Source organism: Clarias gariepinus, chromosome 8 (assembly GCF_024256425.1).
Source record: "Clarias gariepinus isolate MV-2021 ecotype Netherlands chromosome 8, CGAR_prim_01v2, whole genome shotgun sequence".
NCBI lineage: Eukaryota > Metazoa > Chordata > Actinopteri > Siluriformes > Clariidae > Clarias > Clarias gariepinus.
The window spans coordinates 22,628,669-22,654,300 of NC_071107.1; the positions used below are offsets into that span (position 1 = coordinate 22,628,669).

The following is a 25,632-nucleotide window of genomic DNA, read 5'->3' on the forward strand; positions in this document are numbered from 1 at the left end:
TGTACAAATAAAGTTACACTGCATTGCAGGTTTAGTTTTTACATTGTCCTTTTGAGCAGATACTCTAATGCATTATGGAAAAATGATAATATGGAGTCAGATATATTATGCAGGCTGATCCAAGCCTTAATAAGATACTGTATACTTTTATATAAGAATTTAAATGCACATTTAGTTCATTGTGCATACTAAATGTTTTCACTGTGTTGTGCAGAACTGGTTGCACTGTAATATTCAAACACGGTGATTTTATTTATTAATTTTTTTAACCAGGACTGATCTGATGGATGCAACTTAAGTTGGAATAATTTGTCAGGAAGAAGAATGTGTGTGGCGGTGGAGGGATGGGGATGAGTTATATGAGGTGAATTGTAACTGAGAATGTAATATAACTGACAGGACTCAAAGGATATAAAAGAGATTGGAAGCAGCAAAAAAAAAAAAACTGCTGATATTTATATTTAGAAAGGGATATGCAAACTATTTGATTGATACATCATCTTTCACGATCACGATATATTGCATCAGTACCATTTTAGTGATAATGGAATTTTCGTAAAATGTAACCTGATACAGTAACTGTCTTACTGAACAGTCTTTTATCATGTATTAAAGCATTACAGTTTGCATTTTATTGTACAATAAAATATTGATTTAGCCAAATTACATTGTCATATTTAGTAGTGTGTCATTTGGTTAACACTCAAGATGGTTAAAATGTTTGAATATGGTAATCACTGGGTTATGAGAACACTGAAATATTAGACAAGCCAACAAGAACCAGATTCTGGGTTGTAATGGTACCACAATCAAGCTGTATAATTTATATTTAATTTTTTATATTTTTTTTGAAAATATACCAATATATTTATTATGTAAAAACATCTGAGCAGCATTTGACAGAACATCAAAAAACAGTTTCACAGATTTCCACTGAGTCACAAACACAGCCCCTGGTGCCCACCATGTCAAACAGGTCCTCATGTTGCGATTTCTTTCTTTCTTTTTTTTTTTTTAAATAAAATGGCAGACGATGTTCCTTTTTTCCCAGAGGTTCGCCAAACTTTAGGATCTCCCAGGGGAGAATAGATATTCAGAGCAAAACCAAACACTTCACAACACTTCACTGCTGAGGCTTCTTCCTGTATATAATTGACTTGTTGGGGAAGACAGTTTGAGTTTTTGCAGCAATTCAAAAGTTAATAATAATAATGGAACCTAAAATGTATAAATAGATCATTTCCCCCCATCCATAACAAGATATTTATACAACAATATGCCCTCTGCACATGTCTGTACTGTCCAAATGATTCTGTCCAGACAAAACATTGCAGAAAACATATAAATACTTTTTTTTCCTATAAGTGACTCTGTTTGTATACTATGTGTAAACTCTCACAATTGAATACATCCATATAATATAGACACATACATGCCCATAAATGCACACACTATATTTCAATTGACATACGTACATTCATACGTACATAGGTACCTCAAATGTACATTTATACTAAAGCACACAAACTGAAACAGTGTGCTGCTTATCTCGCCGATCTCTACTGGCCACCATGGTTACAGGTCTTTCTCTTTTGACTTTTTTCTTTTTTCCGTTACTCTACAGTTTGGTATCAGCGCATCAAGGTTATGATTTCAGAACAATCTGGCTTTCAAATCATCTTCATGTTGACACGTCTGGGGCCGCTGGTCTCAGTTAGATCACTGTTGGCTCCTTTCCTCTTGCGTGGAACATACTGAATGTCCACACTTCCTCTGTGCTTGCCTTTGCCTCGGCTCCAAGCGAACAGAAGCAGAAAACAGAAAAGGACCACGCCCAGGAAGCTGAGGCAGCCCATTGCTGTAGACACAAGAATGGTGGTGAAGTCCAGTACCATCCTGATTGTGTAATGCTCTGTGCCATTGATCAGGGAGCTATTGTAATCATGATCAAAGGTGAAGCTAAGGTTGGCATAGAGAGCCCCATCCCTAAGGCCCAGGCTTTTGACAGCTAGCGTTATGGACAAGGTGGAATTGCCTGCTGGATTGGAGGCCACGCAAACATACATGCCGCTATCCTGCAGCTCCACTACCCGAAACTCCAGAGAACCATTGCCATGGACAACCATGCGGCCTGTGCTCTTGGTGGTGATGTGTCTTCTGTGGGGTGTCAGCCAGGAGACAGATGGGGGCGGAGCTCCATCTGCTGTACAGTACAACCATGCCTTTTGTCCTTCTTCTGCTTGGGCTGGTTGTGTTGACATGGCAATAACCCTAGGTTTGGTGCATATGACATAGCGGGAGAGCAGTGGCTCAACTATATCACTGAAATATTTCCCAGCCAGAGCAGCGGGAGTTGTGCACTGAGGTTGCACCTCCCCAAATTTTAGCGGTAGTGTCCTTTGAAGTAGCCAGCGGAGACGGCAGTCACACACTAATGAGTTCTGGCCAATCAGGAGGTTTTGCAGGGCCACAGTTGCTGGCAGAGTAGCTCTTTCCAGTGTGGTCAGGCGATTGTAAGAGAGGTCAAGCAGACGAAGTGACAGGGCTCCTTGGAATGCCTGGGCTTCCACACGCACCAACTGAGCCTTTCGTACATGCAGCACTTCCAGCCGGTCCAGACCACGCAGCCAGCCAGCTGGCAGCACCTTCAGACTGCTATATGACAGGTTCACATGAGTCAAGTAGGACAGGTGGCTCAGTACTGGCACAACTGTAAGGTTTGTGTGGGTGATGAAGAGCGTGCTAAGATTCAGTCCCTGCAGAGCTAGAGAGGGCACGACTTCCAGTGCTGGCCAGTGATCCACCTCAAGATGACGCAGTCGGCCCAGGCCCTTAAAGCTGTGTGGTAGCAGTTCTGCAATGTCCAGCTGTCTAAGGCGAAGACTGGTTAGGCTGTGCAGATGTGCCAGTGCGTGACTGGGCACAGCACTCAGGTTACAACGCTGTAGTGTCAGCGAGCGCAATGCAGGCAAGCCACTGAAGGCACGGGGTGCAACAAAAACCAGCTCGTTGTCAGCAAGCTCAAGGACACGCAGACGCCGCTGGTCCTCAAAGCCGTAATCAAGCAGGATAACCAGCCGGTTCTGGCTGATGTCCAGCAGAGTGAGCTCACTCAGGCCGGCAAGTGCACCACGAGGCAACAAAGTCAGTTGATTGTTTCGCAGACGCAGTGTTCGTAAACGTGGCTGGGCACGGAAACTCCCGGGCTCCACAGATGACAAGAGGTTGGTGCTCAGGTCAAGCTCCTCTAGCAACAGAAGGCCAGAGAAATTCTGTGGTGTGACAATGCGTAGACGGTTTTTGCTGAGATCCAGTGCTCGTGTCTCGATGGGGATGCCCTCTGGCACCTGGGCCAGCCGCTTGCGGTGGCACGAGACAGAGCGTGTGGGCACAGAACACTCACAACGTGCAGGGCAAGCCTGGGCAGGGTACGGGAACAGGAGGAGCGGTAGGAGGGAGAAGCCCACAGCACAGGAGAACAAAGAGAGCAGCATGACCACCTGCAGGATGGGGGAAGGTACAGACAGGGATGCAGAGAACAATAGAGATAGATGTAATTAGTTAGACATTTGTGCATAGTCATAAGCACCTCCACAATAGAAAAATTACATTGCTATTTAAACACACACTTTCAAAAACACAAGCAGGTGCACACACAAATACATAATCACTAATATTTACATTACGAAACCTTTCATGTTTTTACTCTACATCCTAGCTCCTACAATCTAACTGATTGCAAGACATCCTTTATTCTGGACAGATGTTCTGATGTATTGATTGTAGCATGCACATACGCATACCTACACATGCACAAATATCCCTTTGAAGCAAACATGCTATTTCTATGGAAACCCCACATCCCCTCGTTTTCCAAGTCAAAATCAATAAAAGATTCATTGATTTATATTGCATAAAGAGTCTACCCATCGTTCCCTCTCAGACTTCACATGTTTAAACCTCTTAGACAGCGAGCAGCAAGTGTACTTATGGTGATCAATTTACCATCTGCCAGAAATGAAAAAGTGGTTCATACAGTGCCTTTATATGCGGTTAAAGCAGAAGCTACAGGGTCGTTCATTAATGCCATTAAAAGTATGACTTTTCCCTTATCACAAGCCTCACAGCAGGTTCAGCAGCTCCCCAAAGAGGTGCAATCTCATTTCACATCCGTACATGCTTACATGATCATCACATCCCCTCACAGTTCAGCAGGGTGCTATTCACAACTTGCTTCTTGCACTACTCTATTCCTATATGCAGGGTAATTGTAGGAGCTCTTCATCACTCATCCTCTTCAGACTTTAAAAGCAATAGATTTAGGCTAATTTCAATGTATTTCAGTATGATGAGATGGGCAATTTATTCCTATATTGTACTATATGACTAGTTACTATATGAACAGTTCATAATATACTCGTCCTCACTTGCTCTGACACACAAGGTTGTTGATAACAAAACCATTAATTTAAAAAACGTTATCAAGGTTATAAACTTTCATGTTTTAAGCAAACCACAACACATAGCAGCTCTGGGCAAAAGCCTACATGTCTTAAGAATCTAATCATATACAATAGTTTCTATCTGTCAAGTGATCAGTATAGTGAAAATACCAGCTTTAAAATATTGCGACTTTCATGAGTACATTCTGTGCATTTAATGCATTTTTGGAAAATGGTAAAACTAAGAAAAGGACTATTACACTCTTACTGTCACTCCAGCAGTAACTAATTACAGCGTTGCATTGTTTAATATCTGCAATATGTTCTGTGAAATAGGACATTATGTGTTTGAATAAAGTTAGTTTGTACTGCAACCTTCTGTTTCACTTCCCAGTCAATATTTTGCTTTTTTCCCATCTTCCTTTCTGCTTTTAGTTGCACTGGTTTTGCTGTGTTTTGGAAATATTGTATCATGCACTTATAGTAATATGTTGGAAATAAAAGTGTAGAAATAACATTATAACACTTAAAAGATGCACAAGTGATTTTTGTCCAAGAACATGGAATGCATGTGCACTGTGTCTGGTTCTATTCACTATTGCGTCAATGTTATAATCCTTAGGGGCTGGACCAGAATGAAGGAGAAGGCTGACAATGCTGTAAACTGAAGTTTTTGTTACAACTCTTACTATGGTTATCATGATCTTCAACAAAATCCAATACTTTTTCCTTGATCTAATTTGCAGCTATTACTTTTTACTCACTACAAAATCAAAAAGCATGAGTTTGCTATATAGTTAAAACCAACAGATTATTTACATTAAATTGCTTAATTAAATTACTGTAGTCTAATTTATCCCTAGTGACAAAACTGTGGGAGATCAAGTTATAGCTGTTTGTAGGAGCACATAACATTCACACTGCTATACCAAAGCGAATTTGCACAAAATATTATCTGAGTGTGCAATGCTTCTTGCTTCATTTAAAAAAAACTTTTACCGAAAATGCAAAAATGGAGTTCTCTCATTTCGCTGTCAAATTGTTCTTTTGAATTTTTTTAAATTTTATGCCTTACTATCTTAGGGTCTACAGTGCCAAGTGCCACATTTGCTTAGTCTCTTTATTGCTTCTAAGTGGCTGTAAACATAAATGGCAGACATCAATAATCATAACAATGATTAAAGAATGGTGCACTTATCTCTGAGTGCAATTCTGCCCCATTATATAAGCCTTGAAAAATCTATGAGGATGATATACAGGACACACTGCAGGCCGCAAACCATGCTGAAAATTTTATAGCCTGTGATATGACGTGCAGTATTAAAATTATTTATTTTTATACTAAAAGGAATTTATAATTCTTGAAGAAAGGTTGAACATTGTAGGCTTTTCATTAGTTCCGCAACGGATGAAAAATTGTTTAATATATACTTCTTACATCTAAACTGACACTTGTGGCATTTAGCATATGAAACAGGGCATGAGCATACTTGGAAATTTATTAAATCACAAAAAAAAAGTTTAGAACAACAAACATAAAGACAGTTTCACATCCTTAATCTAAACAGTAGAGAATGTGCTTTCGGTGCAAGTGGCAAGCTATCGGCCAGATCCCGTAGGGTTGCTTTGCTCGATAACGTGGAGCGATTAGCAAGCTCTGTAGTAGGCTTTCCTTTCAAATCAATATCAGCGGATGCTGTGGCAGTTGTTATCGTATCGGATTCTGAAAGGCAACGAGACAGTGAACAGGTTTCTGTGGAAGAAAGCCATTGCCATAACCCCATAGAGTTCAGTGTTGATAGCTACCTGTCAATCGAAATATGGGTTTTATGCACAGATTCCTAATTTTGGTGTTTTTCTTTTTTTAATTACAATTTTTTAAAGTTGTAAATGCTTTTAAGGGTTTTTTGTATAATAATAACAATAATAATAATAATAGTAATAATAAGACATGTTTGTGTTCAACCCCCCTTTTTTTTTACTAAAAGTCTTAAATCTTTAAGTGGCATGTTTATTGATGGAGCCAATCAATGCAAAGGCAGTTTCATGTAATTTTTTGAATGAAGATGGAGTGGAGGGCAAGTCTGCAAGGGGATGATGCTAAAGCTTGTGGTTTATTAAAGCGGGAGAGAGGGAGAGAGAGAGAGAGAGAAGGGGAGAACTTGCACACTATAGGAGTTTATTAAGGTTTAATGAGTTGATAATTCAATTCATTCCCATGAAAGCAGGAGGTGCACATCATGACAGTTGCCTTAACCAGGGAACATATGCTTATTGACGTAATTCATCCTAATTTTAACTGGATCAAGATACATTTTAGACAGCGACTTGATCAGTTATGCATAGCACAAGATCAGATCTTTTATATCAGACATACCTATTTAGGCACGTGGATACAACGTGTTCTGTCCTTCTCTCTCTCTGTCACCCTCTTTTTTCTTTCACTCTTTGTGTAAGCACATACTTCAAGATCATACTTCAACTCTACACACAAAAAAACATCAAATATTAGCAGATCCATCAATCCAAAGATTCCCCTCTGTGTTGTTGCTCTTCTTACTGTTTGTAGTGTGTGTTTGTGTGTGTGTGGGGGGGGACAACTCATCTTTACTGTCATGTCATATTCATAAGAAGAATGGTCGGATCATTTTCCTTGTAGTGTTACAGAAAAAAAAACAAGACATCTCTATCTCAGTGTTTATCACCTCTCTCTCTTTCATGGAGTCTTGCTACCTAGGAACTCGATTTTGGAGCCTGCGGTTTCTCTTACTTTGTCTAATTTTAGTTGATCTAATTTTAGTCTCATCCATTTTTCATTGAGTGAAACCAGTCACTGTGAGTCAAACCCAAACACCCATCTCCCACAGGGTGTTCATGTGTCTCTGAATGTATATATTTAAGTGTTGTGTGTGGTGGTGCACATGTGAGCATGTACATATACTTTATATGTATGTAAGCATGTAGCTCTCTCTCTCTCTCTCTCTCTCTCTCTATATATATATATATATATATATATATATATATATATATATATATACAGTGCATTAGGAAAGTATTCACAGCACATCACCTTTGCCACATTTTGTTATGTTACAGCCTTATTCTAAAATGGAATATTATATAATATTTATATATATTATATATTTAAATGAAATAATTTTTTTTATTATATATCCTCAGAATTCTACATGAAAAAAGTTTACTTGAGGTTTTTGCAAATTTATTGAAAATAAAATAATCTGAGAAAACAAATGTACATAAGTATTCACAGCCTTTGCTCAAAACTTTATCGATGCACCTTTGACAGCAATTACAGTCTCAAGTCTTTTTGAATATGATGCCACAAGCTTGGCACACCTATCCTTGGCCAGTTTCGCCCATTCCAATTTGCAGCACCTCTCAACCTCCATCAGGTTGGATGGGAAGAGTCGGTGCACAGCCATTTTAAAATCTCTTCAAAGATGTTCAATCGGATTCAAGTCTGGGGTCTGGCAGGGCCACTCAACGACATTCACAGAGTTGTTCTGAAGCCACTCCTTTGATATCTTGGCTGTGTGCTTAGGGTCATTGTCCTGCTGAAAGATGAACCGTCGCCCCAGTCTGAGGCCAAGCGTGCTCTGGAGCAGGTTTTCATCCAGGATGTCTCTGTACATTGCTGCAGGCATCTTTCCCTTTATCCTGACTAGTCTCCAAGTTCCTGCCGCTGAAAAACATCCCCACAGCATGATGCTGCCACCACCATGCTTCACTGTAGGGATGGTAATGGCTTGGTGATGAGTGGTGCCAGGTTTCCTCCAAACGTGACGCCTGGCAATCACACCAAAGAGTTCAATCTTTGTTTTATCAGACCAGAGAATTTTGTTTCTCATGGTCTGAGAGCCCTTTGAGTGCCTTTTGGCAAACTCCAGACAGGCTGCCACATGCCTTTTACTAAAGAGTGGCTTCCGTCTGGCCACTCTACCCTATAGATCTGATTGGTAGATTGCTGCAGAGATGGTTGTCCTTCTGGAAGGTTCTCCTCTTTCCACAGAGGACCTCTGAAGCTCTGACAGAGTGACCATCAGGTTCTTGATCACCTCACTGACTAAAGCCCTTCTCCCCCGATCTCTTAGTTTAGATGGCCGGCCAGCTCTAGGAAAAGTCCTGTTGGTTTCGAACTTCTTCCACTTACGGATGATGGAGGCCACTGTGCTCATTGGGACCTTCAAAGCAGCAATTTTTTTTCTGTAACCTTCCCCAAATTTGTGCCTCGAGACAATTCTGTCTTGGAGGTTTACAGACAATTCCTTTGACTTCATGCTTGGTTTGTGCTCTGACATGGACTCTCAACTGTGGGACCTTATATAGACAGGTGTGTGCCTTCCCAAATCATGTCCAATCAACTGAATTTACCACAGGTGGACTCCAATTAAGCTGCAGAAACATCTCAAGGATGATCAGGGCAAACAGGATGAGCTGGACAAGGATTATGTACTATACAGTTATTTTATTCTTTTATTCTTTCTTAGTTAAATTTACCTTTTATTTTCTTTTTTATATTCATTTCCTATTATTAGTCTTTTATTTTAAGGTCATGAGCAGTCGTCTAAGCATTTCACTGCATATCGTACTGTGTATGACTGTGTATGTGACAAATAAAATTAGAATTTTGAATATAAACTCAGCAAAAAAAGAAACGTCCTCTGACTTTCAACTGTTTTTACTTTCAGTAAACTTAATGTGTAAATATTTGTATGAACACTAAAAGAGTCAACACCATAAGACATAACATAAAAATGTTTCACAATGTGTCCCTGAATGAAGGGAGGCTCAAAATCAAAAGTACCAGTCAGTATCTGGTGTGGCCACCAGCTGCTTGAAGTACTGCAGTGCATCTCCTCCTCATGGACTGCCTATTGTGGACAGTCTGAGCACTGATGGAGGGATTGTGTGTTCCTGGTGTGACTCGGGCAGTTGTTGTGGCCATCCTGTACCTGTCACGCAGGTGTGATATTCGGATGTACCGATCCTGTGCAGGTGTTGTTACACGTGGTCTTCCACTGCGAGGATGATCAGCTGTCCTTCCTGTCTCCCTGTAGCGCTGTCTTAGGCGTCTCACAGGTCGGACATGGCAATTTATTGCCCTAGACACATCAGCAGTCCTCATGCCTCCCTGCAGCATGCCTAATGCACGTTCACGCAGATGAGCAGCGACCCTGGGCATCTTTCTTTGGGTTCTTTTTTCACAGTCAGTAGACAAGTCTCTTTAGTGTCCTGGTTTTGTGACCTTTAATGTCTACTTTCTGTAAGCTGTTAAGGTCTTAATGAACATTCCACAGGTGCATGTTAATTAATTGATTATGGTTAATTGAACATGCATGGCAAACATTGTTAAAACCCTTTGCAATGAAGATCTGTAAAGTTATTTGGATTTTTACAACATTATTGTTGAAATACACAGTCCTGAAAAAGGGACGTTTCTTTTTTTGCTGAGTATATATACATGAGAGAGAGAGAGAGAGAGAGAGAGAGAGAGAGAGAGCTACAGCATGACCTTGTCCCTGCTTGGTCAGAGCAGAATTTAGATGAAGGCTGAACTACATATGATGTCTTTGTTTTGTATAGATGCAACTTAATTTAGCTGGCATGAGTCCTGTGTATTCTACCTGCTGTCTTTCCTTATAGGTGCAGGTGCTATAGGATCTCCATGGGTGCCTTATCCAGCCAGCAATATTAACTCCTGTTATTGTTCTCTGGATTGTCACACACTCACTTCCACACACAGTCCTCATAATATTACCTGACAAAAGGAGTGTTCTTGTGCCCCCCATGGCAACCCTGATGTCAGTCAAGCCCATACCTCTGCATGATTCATATTTATAGATCTCAGGTGAAAATCTATACCATCACATTAATAACACTGTATTATGTATCACTCTTCTATGTGGCATTATTATGCTTCATACACTATACTTGATGGGTGGAGCTCTATGTGTTATTGAAATATATTGTCTTCTGAGAGCGGAGATGGATGAATTACGATTCATCTTGCTATGCGGAAGCATTTCAATAAATTAAACTTCTTTTTCACTACGTCGATCTTTTATGCAAGAGTGAGGCTCAGAGATATACGGTATAAAGAGTGCGTGGTTTTGTGTGTATAAGTAGCAATTAAAGGTTGGTTAGAGGGTAAATAAGGATTATTTGTCTTGCTCTGTCTCTTTGCATGTGAGTGATAATGGGATGATGGAATATGTCATTATTTAATGGGCTTCAGCAGTGCACCTTAATTTGGAGTGTGTTTACTAAGCTGTCAGTGTTTACTCTGTTTTTCAAATCACGGAGATCTCTCTCTAACATACGTGCATGAAAACATTAATATATAACATTCATATTTTTGCTTTTTTTACACCCTCACAATAGATATAATGAAATAATTAAAATAAACTTTCAGCAACTGGTTTAACTTTTTAAGAGTTACACCTGTTTTTTTAATATAGACCATTTTCACGATATCAAAAAAAAAATAAATAATTTTTAAGCTAAAATAAGGAACAACGCACTGGGAATAGGTTTAATACTTGGATGCAAAACTTTACAGTCAATGACTGCTTGAAGTCTGGAATCAATGGACCTCACCGAATGCTGAGTGTCCTCCTTTGAGATGCTTTGCTAGCAAAGCTGGTCCTGACCTCGCTGGGCTCCTAAGCAAAATCCTGTGAAGGGGCCGTTAAACTTGACCTGTGAGCCAGGTTAACCATTTGTCTTTACATACTGTCACAACTGACATCGCAGTGCTCCCACTACACTGCAAAATCTACCACAATTCTTTCAGCAGCATCAGGTCCATTTAAAATCCCATAGAATTCCTGCTATACATTTTGTTAATGTAAAATAGTATTTAAACTATGACTTGGCTGGTTATTGGGTGTTTTTTTATAAACTGGGAGACGTGCATCTATATTGCCAGGTATGCTTATCTTAAATTCAATATTTAATCAATACCCAAAATCAGTCTATAGCTTTCCATCTTGCACTAGTCTAGAGTTGTATCTAAACCATGAGTAAATAATCAAGAGTGACATCATACCCATTATGTATAGTGTCTGAACTGGTTTCCACAGATGTTCCTGCTCTTCTGGTGCTTATCAAACATAGTAAAAGAGATGCATTGCAAGCTAGCACGGCAACTTAACATTACTGTTATTCTGTTATATAGACATCAAACTTGGAGAAGAAAGAACACAAGTTTACCTGATCACTGTTCCCACAATTCACTCTCGTTGTGTTATTTTTTTTCTTCCCAAGCCCAGAAGGATAGTTCTGCTTCATCATCTTATCAAATATGTCACCACTGATAGCTCCTTTGTGACACGAGGGGGAGGTGAGGCCTTGTGCAATGTGCCAGCACTATGCAATTTGTATACTGAGCGCACAGAGCTAGCCGTCTCTGTTGGTTAGACCTTCACTGCAGCTGCCTTGAGTTGCTGCTTGTTTTTAGGTCTTTTCTGCTTGTGTTTTTTTCTTCAGTAAGTGAAAAGTTTGAGGTCAGGTGACTGACTTGACCCTTTAAGAACATTCCTTTTCTTTGGCTTATGAAGTTCGTGGGTTGTTTTCGCAGTATGTTTTGGGTTATTATCCATCTGCACTGTAAAGTGTTGTTCTAACAGACCTGTAGCATTTAACAGCATCTTAGCAGGAGGTATACCTCTATACGTTTCAGAATTCATCATACTGTTTCAATCAGCAGTCAGATCATCAGTAATCAACAATGAACCAGGAATGCATGCCTATGCCAAAACATTCTCTAAACTATATTTGATACAGTGTATATTTGTACACTTTCAAGCATGAGCCTTTTCTTTTTTAATAATTATGGTTCATTACTGTTAACCCAAAAGTTATTTCTGTATTCATTTTATTAGACAGTTTAATTGCAATACTTAAAAAGTACGACTATATGGTATACTAGGTAGCCTATACCAATTTCTGTAGGTTTAACACACTTATATAGGGCTACATGCCTGGTTTTAGCTCTGTTTTTAGATAGTGATTGGCCAATTCATTCCAGACTAGTCTGGACTTGTTTGCTGTAGGATTCCAAGGAAGATGAGGCTTTTTTATTTTCACAGAATATTTTTTTTTTTATTTGTAATTTACCGTCTACCTGTACAAATATCTTTCTTACTGGGACTTATCTGTAGTAACATGCAGTTGTGCCATTTGCCTGGTTCTGTTTTTTTTTTTTTACAAGAGTATGACGATTACTCTAGGTCTGTTTTAATTGTCGAAAAAAATGTGATTCTAGTGAAAAGTACGATTTTACTGTAATAATTAATGGCAAAAACACATTTAGTCCTTTTATGAAAACCAATTTCTTACTGTTTAAAGCGTAATTAATTCTAGTGTAGTTCACAAAGAAAATAATTAGCAGTATTTGTTGCTTTATGCAATGAATTTTTTTTTCTTCAGTTGTTTCAGTACAAACAATATGGTTTTAAGTGCATTCCACTTAAAATATTATGATCCAACCATTCTGCATGTAAACAAATATACTTTTTTTTTTAATTCACTTGCCTCAAAAGGTGCAAGTCCAATTAGCTTCCAGGTTTACAGTGAGATTACTGTTTTATTAGAACTGGGCAGGCTTCTTTAGATATTTTTTGTAAAGTTTTTCTGTTTGGTTTGCAGTTTGAGGTAAACATTATGTGGGCTCATGAAAATGCCTCTTGATTGTAGACTTAGACAATGATATGCCTACGTCTTCAAGGTTCTTGACTTGAATTTTTTTTTTCCTTCACCAAGGAAAGAATTCTGCAATCATCCAGTTTAGCTTTCTTCTTTACTCCTCAAGGCCTTTGGTCTTGCTGATCTCACCAGTGCATTCTTTTTTTTAAGAATGTGCCAAACTATTGATTTGGCCACTTCAAAACATTCTATTTTCTTGATTGGGCTTTTTCCCTTTTTTTTTTTTTTAATGACCTAACGACAATCCTCTTTCACTTTCATCAACATTCTTTGTACAGCATGCTGAGACTTTTTTTAAACAGCCACAAAATGCACATTGACTACTTGGAATCAACTCCACCTTTTATCTGCTAAATTTCTCATGAAATAACTAAAAAACAGGTCTCTCCTGAATATGAAACATTTATCAATGAGTTCTCCAGTTACTGGTGTGATAATTGAGGGACCTATATAAACAAATTGCTTTCATTCTTAAATGATTAATGCAGTATTTTTATTAGACACCTTTAATTAAAGCTGAAAGTCCACACTTTAACCACATCTCAAGTGCATAATTTCTAATCCACTGTGTTGGTGTACAGAGGCAGAAATAGAAATAAAAAATTCTCTCCTTGCCCAAATACTTATAAACCTGACTGTGTACTACATACTCTCATGGAAAAAAAAAATAATCCATTTGAAAAGATTTGAATATTGTATTTGATTTTAGCTAAATTATTATTAGAAAGAAATGAATAAAAGTCGAGGAAAGACTTTTAACTCAAAAACCTTTTTGACAGGAAAAGTATTGCTTTTCTCTACATAAAAATTTCATATCCAAGAAGATTTCTCTTTTTTTCTCCACTGCAGATGCATAAATGATGCGGCAGGATAACATCGTCATCACTGTCGTCACATTTTTATGTTCAAGAAAAAAAAAAAGTCCTATTTGATTTTCTGGTACATTCTTGCCACGTTCATTACTTACCCAGGTGCAATATGTTGTGTATATGTGGAATGGGCTAACACTGATTTTCTACCCAAAAGAAAATGCTTGAGCCTTAAATGAATGAACTGTTGATTGAAAGTTGAAATGAGCAAAATCTACCCAATTACACAAACCACCTTCCCCTCGTAACACCTGAAAAAAAGTCAAACATAAAACATGCAGTAAGATGAAAGTAGAGGCAGAAGAACTGTTCATGTTATATGCTTCAGAGAAATCTTGAAAGAGACAAAGCAATTAAGCTGCAAAAAACAAGGAATAGGACAGGCTAAACATTTCTTGACTATTTCTAAAATAACATGGAGTGATGAGCAAATTGAAAAGAGAGGAAAAAATGAAGCTATACTGATTCATCACACCACTTGCCTATCTCTGATAATAACTCTAATGTGTGTGCACTCACGTATGTTTGGCCAGTAGGCTTGTGTGTGTGTGTGTGTGTGTGTGTGTGTGTGTGTGTGTTCATATTTATTTCTGCATTTCATACACAGAAGATACCTGTAGTTAAAGCACACTTATATATAGAGGGAGAGGAAGACTAAAGCAAACACACACACGCACATACTGAAAGGCAGGGTTTGATCAGTCGACGCTTGCTCCAGACATCAACTCTGCAATGCTAATTAACCCTGCATGCAGAACTGAACAGAGCGAGCGAGAGAGAGACAGTTACCCTCACCACTCTCTCTCTTACACACTACATCACAGGATGGCAGATACACTTGAAATGGCTTGTAATTAAAGGAATAAGAAAACAACATGCTTTTTAGTATTTGAAATAAACATTACATATTGCAATGTAGTTGATTCAGTGAATTCATATTTAAATGACAAACAATGCCATCCTTATTTCTGTTTCATGTTGTTCTCATAGTTAGGTGTATTCTCTACTTTTAGCCTTCACATTGAAGGCTTTTAAACAAGACCTAGCGTCTGTTAAAGGCACGTAGGGTTACTTCCACAAAGTGTATTACATCTACAGCCTAAAGTGGTTTGAACAGAGCACTTGGATTGTACCGAGATTGCCTTTAAAATTCTGACAGAAGGAATCTTAGTAAAACTGTATGCATATGCACCAGGTACCCACTGTGTTTTCTTCTGCTCTCAGCACAAAATAAAATTAACTGAAACAATTTGACAGAATATAATGTGAGCCTGCAGAAGTTAAACTGATGTCTACTCTAATGCAAATGTAAGCCAGGTAAAAACAAGCACATTTTGTGTTGTTGGTATTCAAGCTGTGCTTCTAAAAAAATATTGGGTGTGATTTGTGGCTCGCTGACTCACTTTTATCCAGTTTTAAAAAATAATAATTTGTTTATCTTTTGTGACCACTTTATTCTGAAAACATCATTTAAATTATAAAGAGATAATTTCCTTTAATGCCATTGCCAATGACAAACCCATACAACTGCTATGACTACTGTACAACATAGCTTTTGTATAGAATCTAGAACATCTAATGTCTATTACTAATTCCTGTTATTTCGACATAAAGTGCAATAAAAGCTAAAAAAAAAAGGGGGGGGGGCAGGTTACTTTTCATGACTGCAACAACTATTCTATTCTTTTAAAGAATTCAAACTAAAGAAAAATTCTGGGTTTTGTTAAATAACAATAATCACACAGAGTGAAATAAAGGAAAATGTCACTGTCTGTAAAAAAAAAAAAAAAAGGTCAGTCACCTATATCTTTTATTACAGCACACACTGTGGTGAACAGTTCATGTGTGAAACTGAATCCTCATCTTGCCAGAACCACACTTTCACAATTTGAGCCCTGGAATATGCCTGTGCCATAAGGAAAGAAAAACTCATTTATGTGATAACCTGGTTGTTTGGTATTTTCAGGTCATCAGCTGACTTCATTTTGTTGCGACATAATGTTGCTGAGCATAGACCTGACCAACTGAAGCAACCCCAGATCATTACGCACAGTGGCACTGCACATGCATGGTGTGTACATCGCTTTTTGTGCTTCTCTTCTCACCCTGACGGTGCACCCATTGCTCTGGAATAGAGCACATCAATCTGGACTCATGACCTTTACCATTGCTCCACAATCCAAATCTCATATTCCCTAGCAAATTAAAGCCTTTTTTTCACAATCCTGTGAGATCTCATTACACTGCATGCGTATGGAAACGCTTCTACTTTCACTATTAAACATAATTTTTTTACTATTGATTCCTAACCATACAGCTTCACCAAGTGTATAGATCTCTATTCATTCATTTTTTTCCCGACCACATTTCTTCCACAAAGTTGCCGGTTTAGTACTACCCTTCCAAGTTTTAATAATTTGTTGAACCCAGTTCAAGTAATTTAAAATCTCCAACGTTGTTTTCTGAGGCCCAATTATTTGATCCTTCTGAAATGGTAACTGTTTTGGCCAGGCAGTGTATATGAAGTTAAAAAAAGAGCAACCCACCTTAGTCATCAAGTTGTCGACAGTTAAAATTACTTCGGTAGAACATCAGCAAGGTCAGCATGAATTAAATTAAAAAAAAAAAAAAAGAACTTTTTAGGTCTAGAAAAAGAATGTGGTTTGTAGTCTGGTACTTCAACACTCCACAATGTCTCCTTGGCCTGATATTGGCTTAACCCTATGACCTCTGATCAATCTAACGTAATAAAAGAGTTAAATGTTCAGAGACACAATTAAAAAACTACTTTGAGCTGCACATAGCACAAATCAGGTTCATAGCAGCTCGAGTGAACAGATCCTGGACGGTCTGTCAAACACACAAACACACATTGGGGAACTCGTGCGCACACACACATATGCCTGACACACAGACCCACACATCTTCCTCACATACATATTCAGTTTTAGGCCTGATGTATGCTAATTGATGCACACAATGCAGATTGCGAGTGGGGCAGCTATCAGGCTTCAGCTCTTCAGAGAGTGGTTTGTTCCCAAACAAGCTAACAAGCTGGCAGGAATAGCAAATACCTAAACTCTGCCCATGCAGTTCTGTGCAAAGAAACAGCGGTCACAGTAACAAATACACTAATGATTACATTGAGCTCCTCTAGTGCTTGGAGTTTGCAAAGTGTGCAATGCATGCAGAAGTAAGCTCCCTAAACTCATCAAAGCAAGGAACCCCATTCAGAGACAGATTACTGCTTCAATTTATTCATAGCCACAGGGACACAGGCATAGACAGGTATGGGTGAAAAAGAAGGAGCAGAAGGGAAAGTAATAAAGACTTTGAAAACTCAGTATTAGAAGATGAATCATATAGCTATATGTGTGAGGGAATTTTATCAAAAGACGGTTCAATGCACATATTTAGAACATTCCTTGAGACCACCAGGTCAGACTAATGTGGATTGGGGTTATGCGTGCTTTTTAGAAGAATTAAGACGTACACATGTGGAAGGAGAACAGAGAAAATATAATGGTAATTTACTTAGCCTTTGATACAGATCCGTTTGAAAGAGAGTTGAAATTCTCTCTCTCACTGATAATATATACTGCTTTATTCTGTATACAGGGTCACGGAGAGCTTTCTCCCAGGAGACTTAGGGCACAAGGTAGGGTACACCCTATTCACCACAGGGCACACACATGACTGTGCTAGGCCCTAAAACCCTCTCTCAGATAGTGAACCTAACCCTGTGCTCTGCAGACACAAATCTTAATACTTAAAGGACAAACATAAATATTTCAATATTTCTCAATTCACAGAAATCATCATACAGTAAGCTCGATCCCAGATTCTACTGATTATTTCTGATGACTAACCGTGGTAAAAATGTCACTAAACCCTCTGGTGCTTGCACCTGACATATAAATCTCGCCTCCAAGCAGGAACTGACAGGTTCAATTTCATTCTATAGCATTACATGTTGAGGAAATTGTCTAGACTTGTAGTTACCTTTCTTAAATCAAAGTCCAGACCAGTTCAACTGTCAAACTTATTAGCTTGACTCTTAGAGCACAGCCTGGTGCTTAACAAACCCTCTAGGGTCATTAGTCAGTATTTGTGACCACCATTTCATTGATATGCAGACCAGCATACAATCAGCTAATGAATACCAAGTGCTGTTTCTTCAGTTCACCAGTGCAATTAACATTATTACAGTGCAAAGTATTTCAGCTACGTATGAACATGTTTGTGATATGATAAACAGATGATTTTGCTAAAAGGAGGCACACTATAGTTTCTATCATCAGTGGTTTACTCCTGTAGTCTGATCAAAAAGCTGGTGCTAAAATAAAAGAATACTCATACCATATTTCAATACAAACTGGACCAAAAGTCACTAAAAATGTTTTTTTGCTTCTAAATACAGACCAAACATCATGCACAGGGACGCATTCTCTATTATAGGATCTCCAAAAATAACTATGTGATTAATTTAATCCATTATATGGATTATACAGTACTATGCAAATGTCTTGAGCCACCCCTCATTTCTTCATATTTTTGCCGCCATATTAAAATATAACAATATTTTAATGTAGTCTTGAGAAATCGTTCCTCAGGCTTCCTGAAGGAGTTTTTTTAGCTCCAGTTTTTCAGTTCAGTCCCTGTACCTGACCAGTTTCAGAGGAATGGTTTTGTTTGTTAAGACACACAGTGACCTATGAATCATTCAAGCATTAAAAAAAATGATCTAACTTAAAGCATGAACCAGTGAGAAACAGGTGCAGTTGATGACAGACGATCAGGCTGGTGATGAGTATACTGGTGATGCTGGATGTGGAGTGATTGGAACAGACGAGAGGGGAAATGAGGTTATTGCTGAGGTTTTTACATAAACAAGCAATTTCAAAAATGTCATCATGTGCAGCCTGTCAAAGTAAAACATTTGTTCCCATTTCTGTAATTTAATGATCACATTTAATCATTTCATTTAATCTAATATAAAAAAAATGTGGGGTGGCTCAAGCAATTTGCACGCTGTTCTATACGTATATTTTATAAAAACCTGTATGTCTTCTGTATTCTCGTTAAAAGAAATTCACATGGGCATTACAAATGAATGCTTCATAAGGGACCACTTCTTGACTGAAAGCAGCACTGCATCCCATTGGTACATAATAATCGCATGTCCAGCAAATATTTCTGTAATCTACAAATTCAAGATTGATATTAAATCTGCTGAAATAGTGTTAGCTTTGTATAGTTCCCTCATTTAAGATAAAAAAAATGTTGTTTTGAACCGAAGTTCCATAAATTACTCATTATATTCAATAGAAAGCAGAGCAGATAGCTCTACAGAATCTGTTGGAGACCAATTAGGAGCTCAAGTGATGGAACTATTCTGAAAGCTATATTCTGCAAACTGCTATTAGTTCTCATATTTTTTTATTTAAACTGACTTGTTTGTTTAGCAGTTTCATGTTGGTTTTAAATTCTTTTTTTTAAGAGTGTTGAAGCATGGATGCCATGTTAATATTTAATAAATACCATTTCTCAACAAAAAAAAAAACAAACAGCCACTTTAGATACACAACTTTGCTTGGTAGTGTAGTGGTTAGCACTAGTTTACATATTCTCCCCATGCATGGTGGGTTTCCTCCAGGTACTCCTGGTTTCCTCCCACAGACCAGATTAGGTTAATTGGAAATTGTTCATCTTTTTGTGTGCCATGTGATAGACTGGCATCCTGTTTAGGGTGTACGCCACCTGGATAGGCTCCAGGCCTTAGTGACCCTGTACACAGGAGCGGTATAGAAGAAGAATGAATGAACTTGGCATTGCGGAACTTATTTGGTGACTGATAGTTACGAGTTAAGATGTAAGATTGATCGGTAAAGTGCATTAAGAGCCCTTTCCTCTTTATTACTAATGATGACATGGTTGTCATGCAAAGAGGGACACAGGCACGGCATAAGTGCAGATGTGAAGATTTCAATCTGAAAAGATCACAAAGGAAGAAATCCTAGAATAATCTAAACAACAATAGTACAAAACTGACCAGTAAAGGAACAGTCCAGTAAAAAGCGATACAAAAATAGATGAGACAATCAACTACCAGTGAAAGAATTACCACACATGACTTAGGTACACTCTGGGAATTGAAGTCCCTGACAATGTCCACATACAAAACTGAGTCCATGGGTTTTTCCTGACAATAGTTAGTTTGGCCAATGCTGTTGCACCTTACATGATGTCCTTCCATCGATCCATTTTCCATAGCGATTATTCTATGTAGGGTCACAGAGGCTCTGAAGCATATTTCAAGGAACTCAGGCCACAAGAAATGTTACACCCTGGACGTGGGGCCCCTTCCATTTCAGGGCAAGGGGCCACACATTAGTGGCAATCACACTGCATGAGAGGAAACCGGAATACCTGGAGGAAACCCACTAAGCACAGGGAGAACTCCGCACACACATACTGGAGGTGAGACTCATACTCACAACCTATGCCACCCCTCACTTTAGACTTGAATATAAAAAATAGACCTATTATGTATAAAACCCACACTGAAGACCAAGTTCAAAAGCATGTGCGGTTTGCAAATCACAGCTGTGTTGAGAAGATCTTTCTTGAAACATCACAAAACACCACAGCAATCTCACCCTCACATGCTGTCTCACACTTTCACACTTCCATAAGCACACTTGGGAGTTCCCTTGCTCCCTCATTTACAGTATGTTTCCACAACACCTAAATTTTGGTTTCTCTAGCACACCCCTAATGATTTTCGCACCAGATAAAAGGAAGAGCAGAGATGAACTATTTTAGAAGCCTTTCTTTATCTATAATTACGCAGAACGCATACTTCAATGCAGTGTTTGATGCAGATCTGTTATATAGATTAAAAGATGAAAAGAAAATTCAACACTGAATTTTACTCAATTAAATTCTCACGGTTAAATTAAACCACACGGATCGTTCGTACGTTCTTTTGCCAGCAGTGTTAATTCACTTTAATCCTGCTTAAGTATATTTAACACTCATCTTCCTGTATACACCAAACACACAGCTTTTGTTCTCTTTTTTTAAATTCCCAGTGTGCATAATTAAATACTCTGCATGCTCATCTAATAAGTGAATTAAAATGATTATGTGCATATTATAATCTTAACATGTATAACGTAGCATGGCTATCATAATACAGGACACAAATCTAGGCTTACTGTTACAACCTCTACGTCTAAAATGAAAATTCCCACCCATCTCTAACGTCTCTGCTCTTTGTCTTTCTCTCATTTTCTCTCTCTGAATCTGATCATGCTCCTCAACATCTGGGGAAAAACCATCATCTCATAACTCCCCTTAATAAAGGTTTTGAACAAACAGGCGTGATCTTCTCACACATCTTCATTATTAGAAATTGCACATGGTGAGGAATATGCTTGTTTTTCATTTTTAATGCATTTCGCTGTTTACTTCCACACTCCCTGTTTTACTGTATTTCTGGTTAGAGGGCTGCTAGAGGCACAACTTTATCCACTTTTCCTTTTCCCTCTCTCCTGGAATATCAGAGTTTCTCTGCTTTACAAGCATGCAGCATCTATCACTGTCCCAGTGCTATCAGCAGAGGAGATAGCTTCTACTGCCTCTATCGCTTAGAGACAAATCTGGCAAGCGCAAGCATATTAACGCTGGCACCTAACCGTCGCTGACAGGAGGTGAATTAACTATTAGGTCAGTCAGTGACACACTTACCTGTGCGCACGAGCAGACCCTGAGATTTCATAATTTTCTAATGAACTGTCCTCTGTCACATTTTTATAGACTCTGTTACATACTCAAATATAGCGCTCACACACACACAGTTCTCCAAGCGCAGCAGGAATGGACTGTGGGTTCACACTGTGGGAATCTGCTGCATCTCCTTCTAAAGCCACAGGCAGAAAACATCACCACATCCTCGATTATGACTCACAACACACACTCACCTCTGATCTGTTCCTGTAGCCGCCAAATATGCCCACTTTAAAACACATGTCTTGGTCATGCAAAACACACTCATATACACACTTTCTGTCTTTTTACCTTAGCATGAAATCACTTCACATCACAACCGCTAACACTCTCTCGCAGGCATCGATGTTTCCCTGTGAATTTCCCTCCCATGTGAGGCAGTAAGTGTGTGTATATGTGTGTGCATGTGTGTGTGTGTGTGTGTGTGTTGCTTACCTGTGGCTGCGGCTCTTGCCATAAGGATCAGCCTCCGTGTGATCAGCGTCCTGGTGATGAGCCTGGAGGAAGAAAGACAACAGCGCTTGGCCAGTCCTCCGTCTCCACGACAACGCCCGGAAGATGCCACACCTCCAGTGCACGCTGCTCAAGAACAATAAGACTTTATCCCCTCCCTCTCCCTCTGTCTTTCTCTCTGTCTTATTCTTCTTATGAAGCGCGCGCTTATTTGGAGAACATGACGTGCTCTCCTATTGTGTGTATGTGAATGACGTCTCGCTGAACACGGAGGATGATGAGCAAGAGGGACTAGGATTTTGCAGGTGAGTGTGCGTGGGGTAGCAGACTGAGTTCCAAAGGGAAACCAAGCACTTTTCATGTGTATGACGCACACTAGAGTGAGTGAGAGAGAGAGAGAGAGAGAGAGAGAGGATGGGGTCGTCATGGAGATATTCAGCCATGAAAGAAAAGTAGGGTGAATTACTGAGGGAAGAGGCAAAAGGAAAAGAACTCTGTCTGTCTTTGTCTCTCTTGCTCTTTCTCCAACACACACACAACACGTACACATGCACAGACACAAGTATTCTCAGAATACATGAAATTCACCCAAATATTCACATGCGCAAGTTTTCTATTTTTTCTTCAGCCTTATTCAAGATAATGGCCAGTCCTAAAGAAAAGCCACTTAGAACTGTGGTGAGAGTCTCAGCACTGTGACTTAATGCTTCAGCCTTAAGATTAAAATAGCTGCAGCCAAATGCCCTAAAGCTGCCTCCTTCTCTCAGATTACAAGGACTACCACACCATCTCCAGCAGTGACACAACATGGACTCGAATGCTTTCGACCAGAGTACTGACATAACAAGACTATGACAAAGGCTACGTTTAATTTCCGTAACTGAGTGCCTGTCTAACATGAACCGTCTCTGATGACATACATCCTGCGACTTACACAGACTGTGGCCTAAATGACAAAAATCAATCTTGTGTGGTGTCCTAGGGGGGGGGATAAACTCTAATCCCATGCACCATCCATGCAGTAAGTGCTTTTCTTACTGAGAACTTTAGGAAACGGAGAGATGAATTGCTAGATAGCAGGCTAATGCCTTATATACATCATCGTAGAAGCAGATATAAGGCAATAGTAAATGTAGGCAGGCCTGTAATGAATGTAGTTTCACAATCATAATTGCATCATCACAACACACACACACACACACAGAGAGAGAGAGAGAGAGAGAGAGAGAGAGAGAGAGAGAGAGAGAAGAAATAAAAGCATCAGAAAAGAGTGACCTGCCTTATTTATCATAAACCTTCAACAGATTTAGCTTTTGGAACCATGAAATTCCAGAGGGTAACAAAGTTATGATTAATATACAGTACATACCCTCACTAGACAGTTTAATATAAACACCTATACACCTGCATATTTATGAAGCGCCTGTTAAATATATATATATTTATATATCCTATTAAAATATTTATGAAGTCTCGAACCTTTGGACATTACCAAATGTGTTTACCAAAATGTATCAAACTGTATTTCCTGCCTTGAGATGCTTTTTTTTTAAGGTCTTTAGTGAAACCCCTTTACAGTTGTTGCTTGTTTGTGGGTGTTTCATCCTTCAGTTCATTTCAGTAATTGAAAAGCATGCTCTATTGGGTTGAGATCAGGTGACGAACTGCCCTTTAAGAACATACAATTGGTCAGCCATAAGAAGATCTTGGGTTGTTTCCGCAGTACAGTGGCAAGAAAAAGTCATGGTATGTCAACCTTTTGGAATGTCATGGTTTTCATTCATTTGTCATAAAATGTGATCTGATCTTCATCTAAGTCAGGAGTATTAACAAATACAATATGCCTAAACTAATAACAGAAAAAAATCTGATTGTTCATGTCTTTATTTAGAAAAAAAAACATAGAAACATAGTGCGTATGAAAAAAGTATGTGAATCCTTAAGTTAATGACATCAAAAAAGCTAACTGGAGTCAGGTGTTAGCATACCTGGCATCTTGTTCAGGAAAAAAAAGTTTGGAGGAGAGAGTTTTCTATGCACAAGAAGAATACACTCATGTGAGCCATACCTTACCATAAAAGGCTCTCATAGAGTTTACGAGAATTGTTGATTTACATAAAGCTGGAAAGGTTTACAAAGTGATTTCAATGACTTACTAGTCTACAGTGAGGCGAACGACCTACAAATTGGGACTCTTTAGTAGGACTGTGTCTACTCTTTACTTTTGTACTACTCCAGGCAAAATGACCCCAAGAGACTTATCAATGAGGTAAAGAAACAACCCAGAGTGACACCCAAAGATTTAAAGGCATAATTGGAACTGGCTACCATCCGTGTTCACGAGTCTACAGTACATGAACCATTGAACAAGCCGGGTGTGCATGGCAGGACACAACCGGTTATTAATTCCACTTACTTTTTCCACTACCATTTTTAAAGCTGAATGAGTGTGTTTAATAAAGACATGAAAGATCAGAATTTTTTTGCAGTATTCTTTTTAGGCACATTATATTTGTCAATAACGTTGACTTGGATGAAAATCAGATCACATTTATATGACAAATTAAGGCAGAAAACCAAGAAATTCCCAAAGGTTCACAACTTTACTTTTTCATACCACTTTTGACCAAAAGGTATGGCTCCATACACTTTGGAAATCATCCGACTATTTCTACCAGCAGCTACATGGTTAATAAACACTAGTGGTCCGGTTCCATTAACACCCATACACACACATGCCATAACATTTCCTCCACCATGGTTGACAGATGATGTTTTAAGCATTGGATCATAAGCCCCTCCTTGGCTTCATGTTTCATACTCCAGAATAGGACAGGCTTGTTTTTAGATGTTTTACCATTAGCTTTCATCTAGAAGTAAATAAAGGCGTCTTTCAATTGTAGACTTTGACTATGATACATTTAACTTCTTGACAGTGTTTCTAAGTTTGTTAGATGTTGAGAAGGGGTTTTTCACCAAACAAAGGAGCAGTTATTGACCACTTTAGTTATCTTCTGTGTCCTTTAGGTTCTTTTGGTGTTAATGATCTCACCAGTGCATTTCTTCTTTTTAGTAAAGTATTAAATTGCAGATTCAGTCTCACCTACACTATCTGCTAACTCTCGTAATAGGTCTGTTTTTTCAGTTTAATGATGGCCTCCTTAACTTGCATAAACTCCTTTTGGATTGCGTATGGACAGTATCCATAAATAGCTACCAAATGCAAATTCCAAACTTATAAGCTTGAAATCAACACCAGACCATTTATCTGCTTAATTTATAAAGAAATAACTAAGAAACAGGCTTCAACTTAGACTGTTTCTCAGTCATGTGTCTGATCACTTTTAAAC

The 25,632-nt window shown here is 38.7% G+C and overlaps 1 protein-coding gene across 2 annotated transcripts; it reads right to left on the bottom strand.

Annotated features, from left to right (window-relative positions):
* Positions 1–886: 886 nt before the first annotated feature.
* lingo2b (leucine rich repeat and Ig domain containing 2b) lies at positions 887–22,559 on the bottom strand. 2 transcript variants are annotated; one of them, XM_053501472.1, is made up of 2 exons: positions 22,265–22,559; positions 887–3,500 (listed from the first exon to the last, which is right to left on the bottom strand). In XM_053501472.1, exon 2 carries the CDS (start codon positions 3,492–3,494, stop codon positions 1,671–1,673), a length of 1,824 nt encoding a protein of 607 aa, XP_053357447.1. In that variant the 5' UTR covers positions 3,495–3,500; positions 22,265–22,559; the 3' UTR covers positions 887–1,670. The 2 variants fall into 2 exon arrangements, with proteins under 2 accessions (XP_053357447.1, XP_053357448.1); XM_053501473.1 differs by lacking the exon at positions 22,265–22,559 and adding an exon at positions 11,512–11,581.
* Between the last annotated feature and the right edge of the window lie 3,073 nt (positions 22,560–25,632).

Excerpts from the sequence above, each read along its gene's own strand:
- lingo2b (XM_053501472.1), bottom strand. The coding sequence starts at position 3,494 with ATGCTGCTCTCTTTGTTCTCCTGTGCTGTGGGCTTCTCCCTCCTACCG.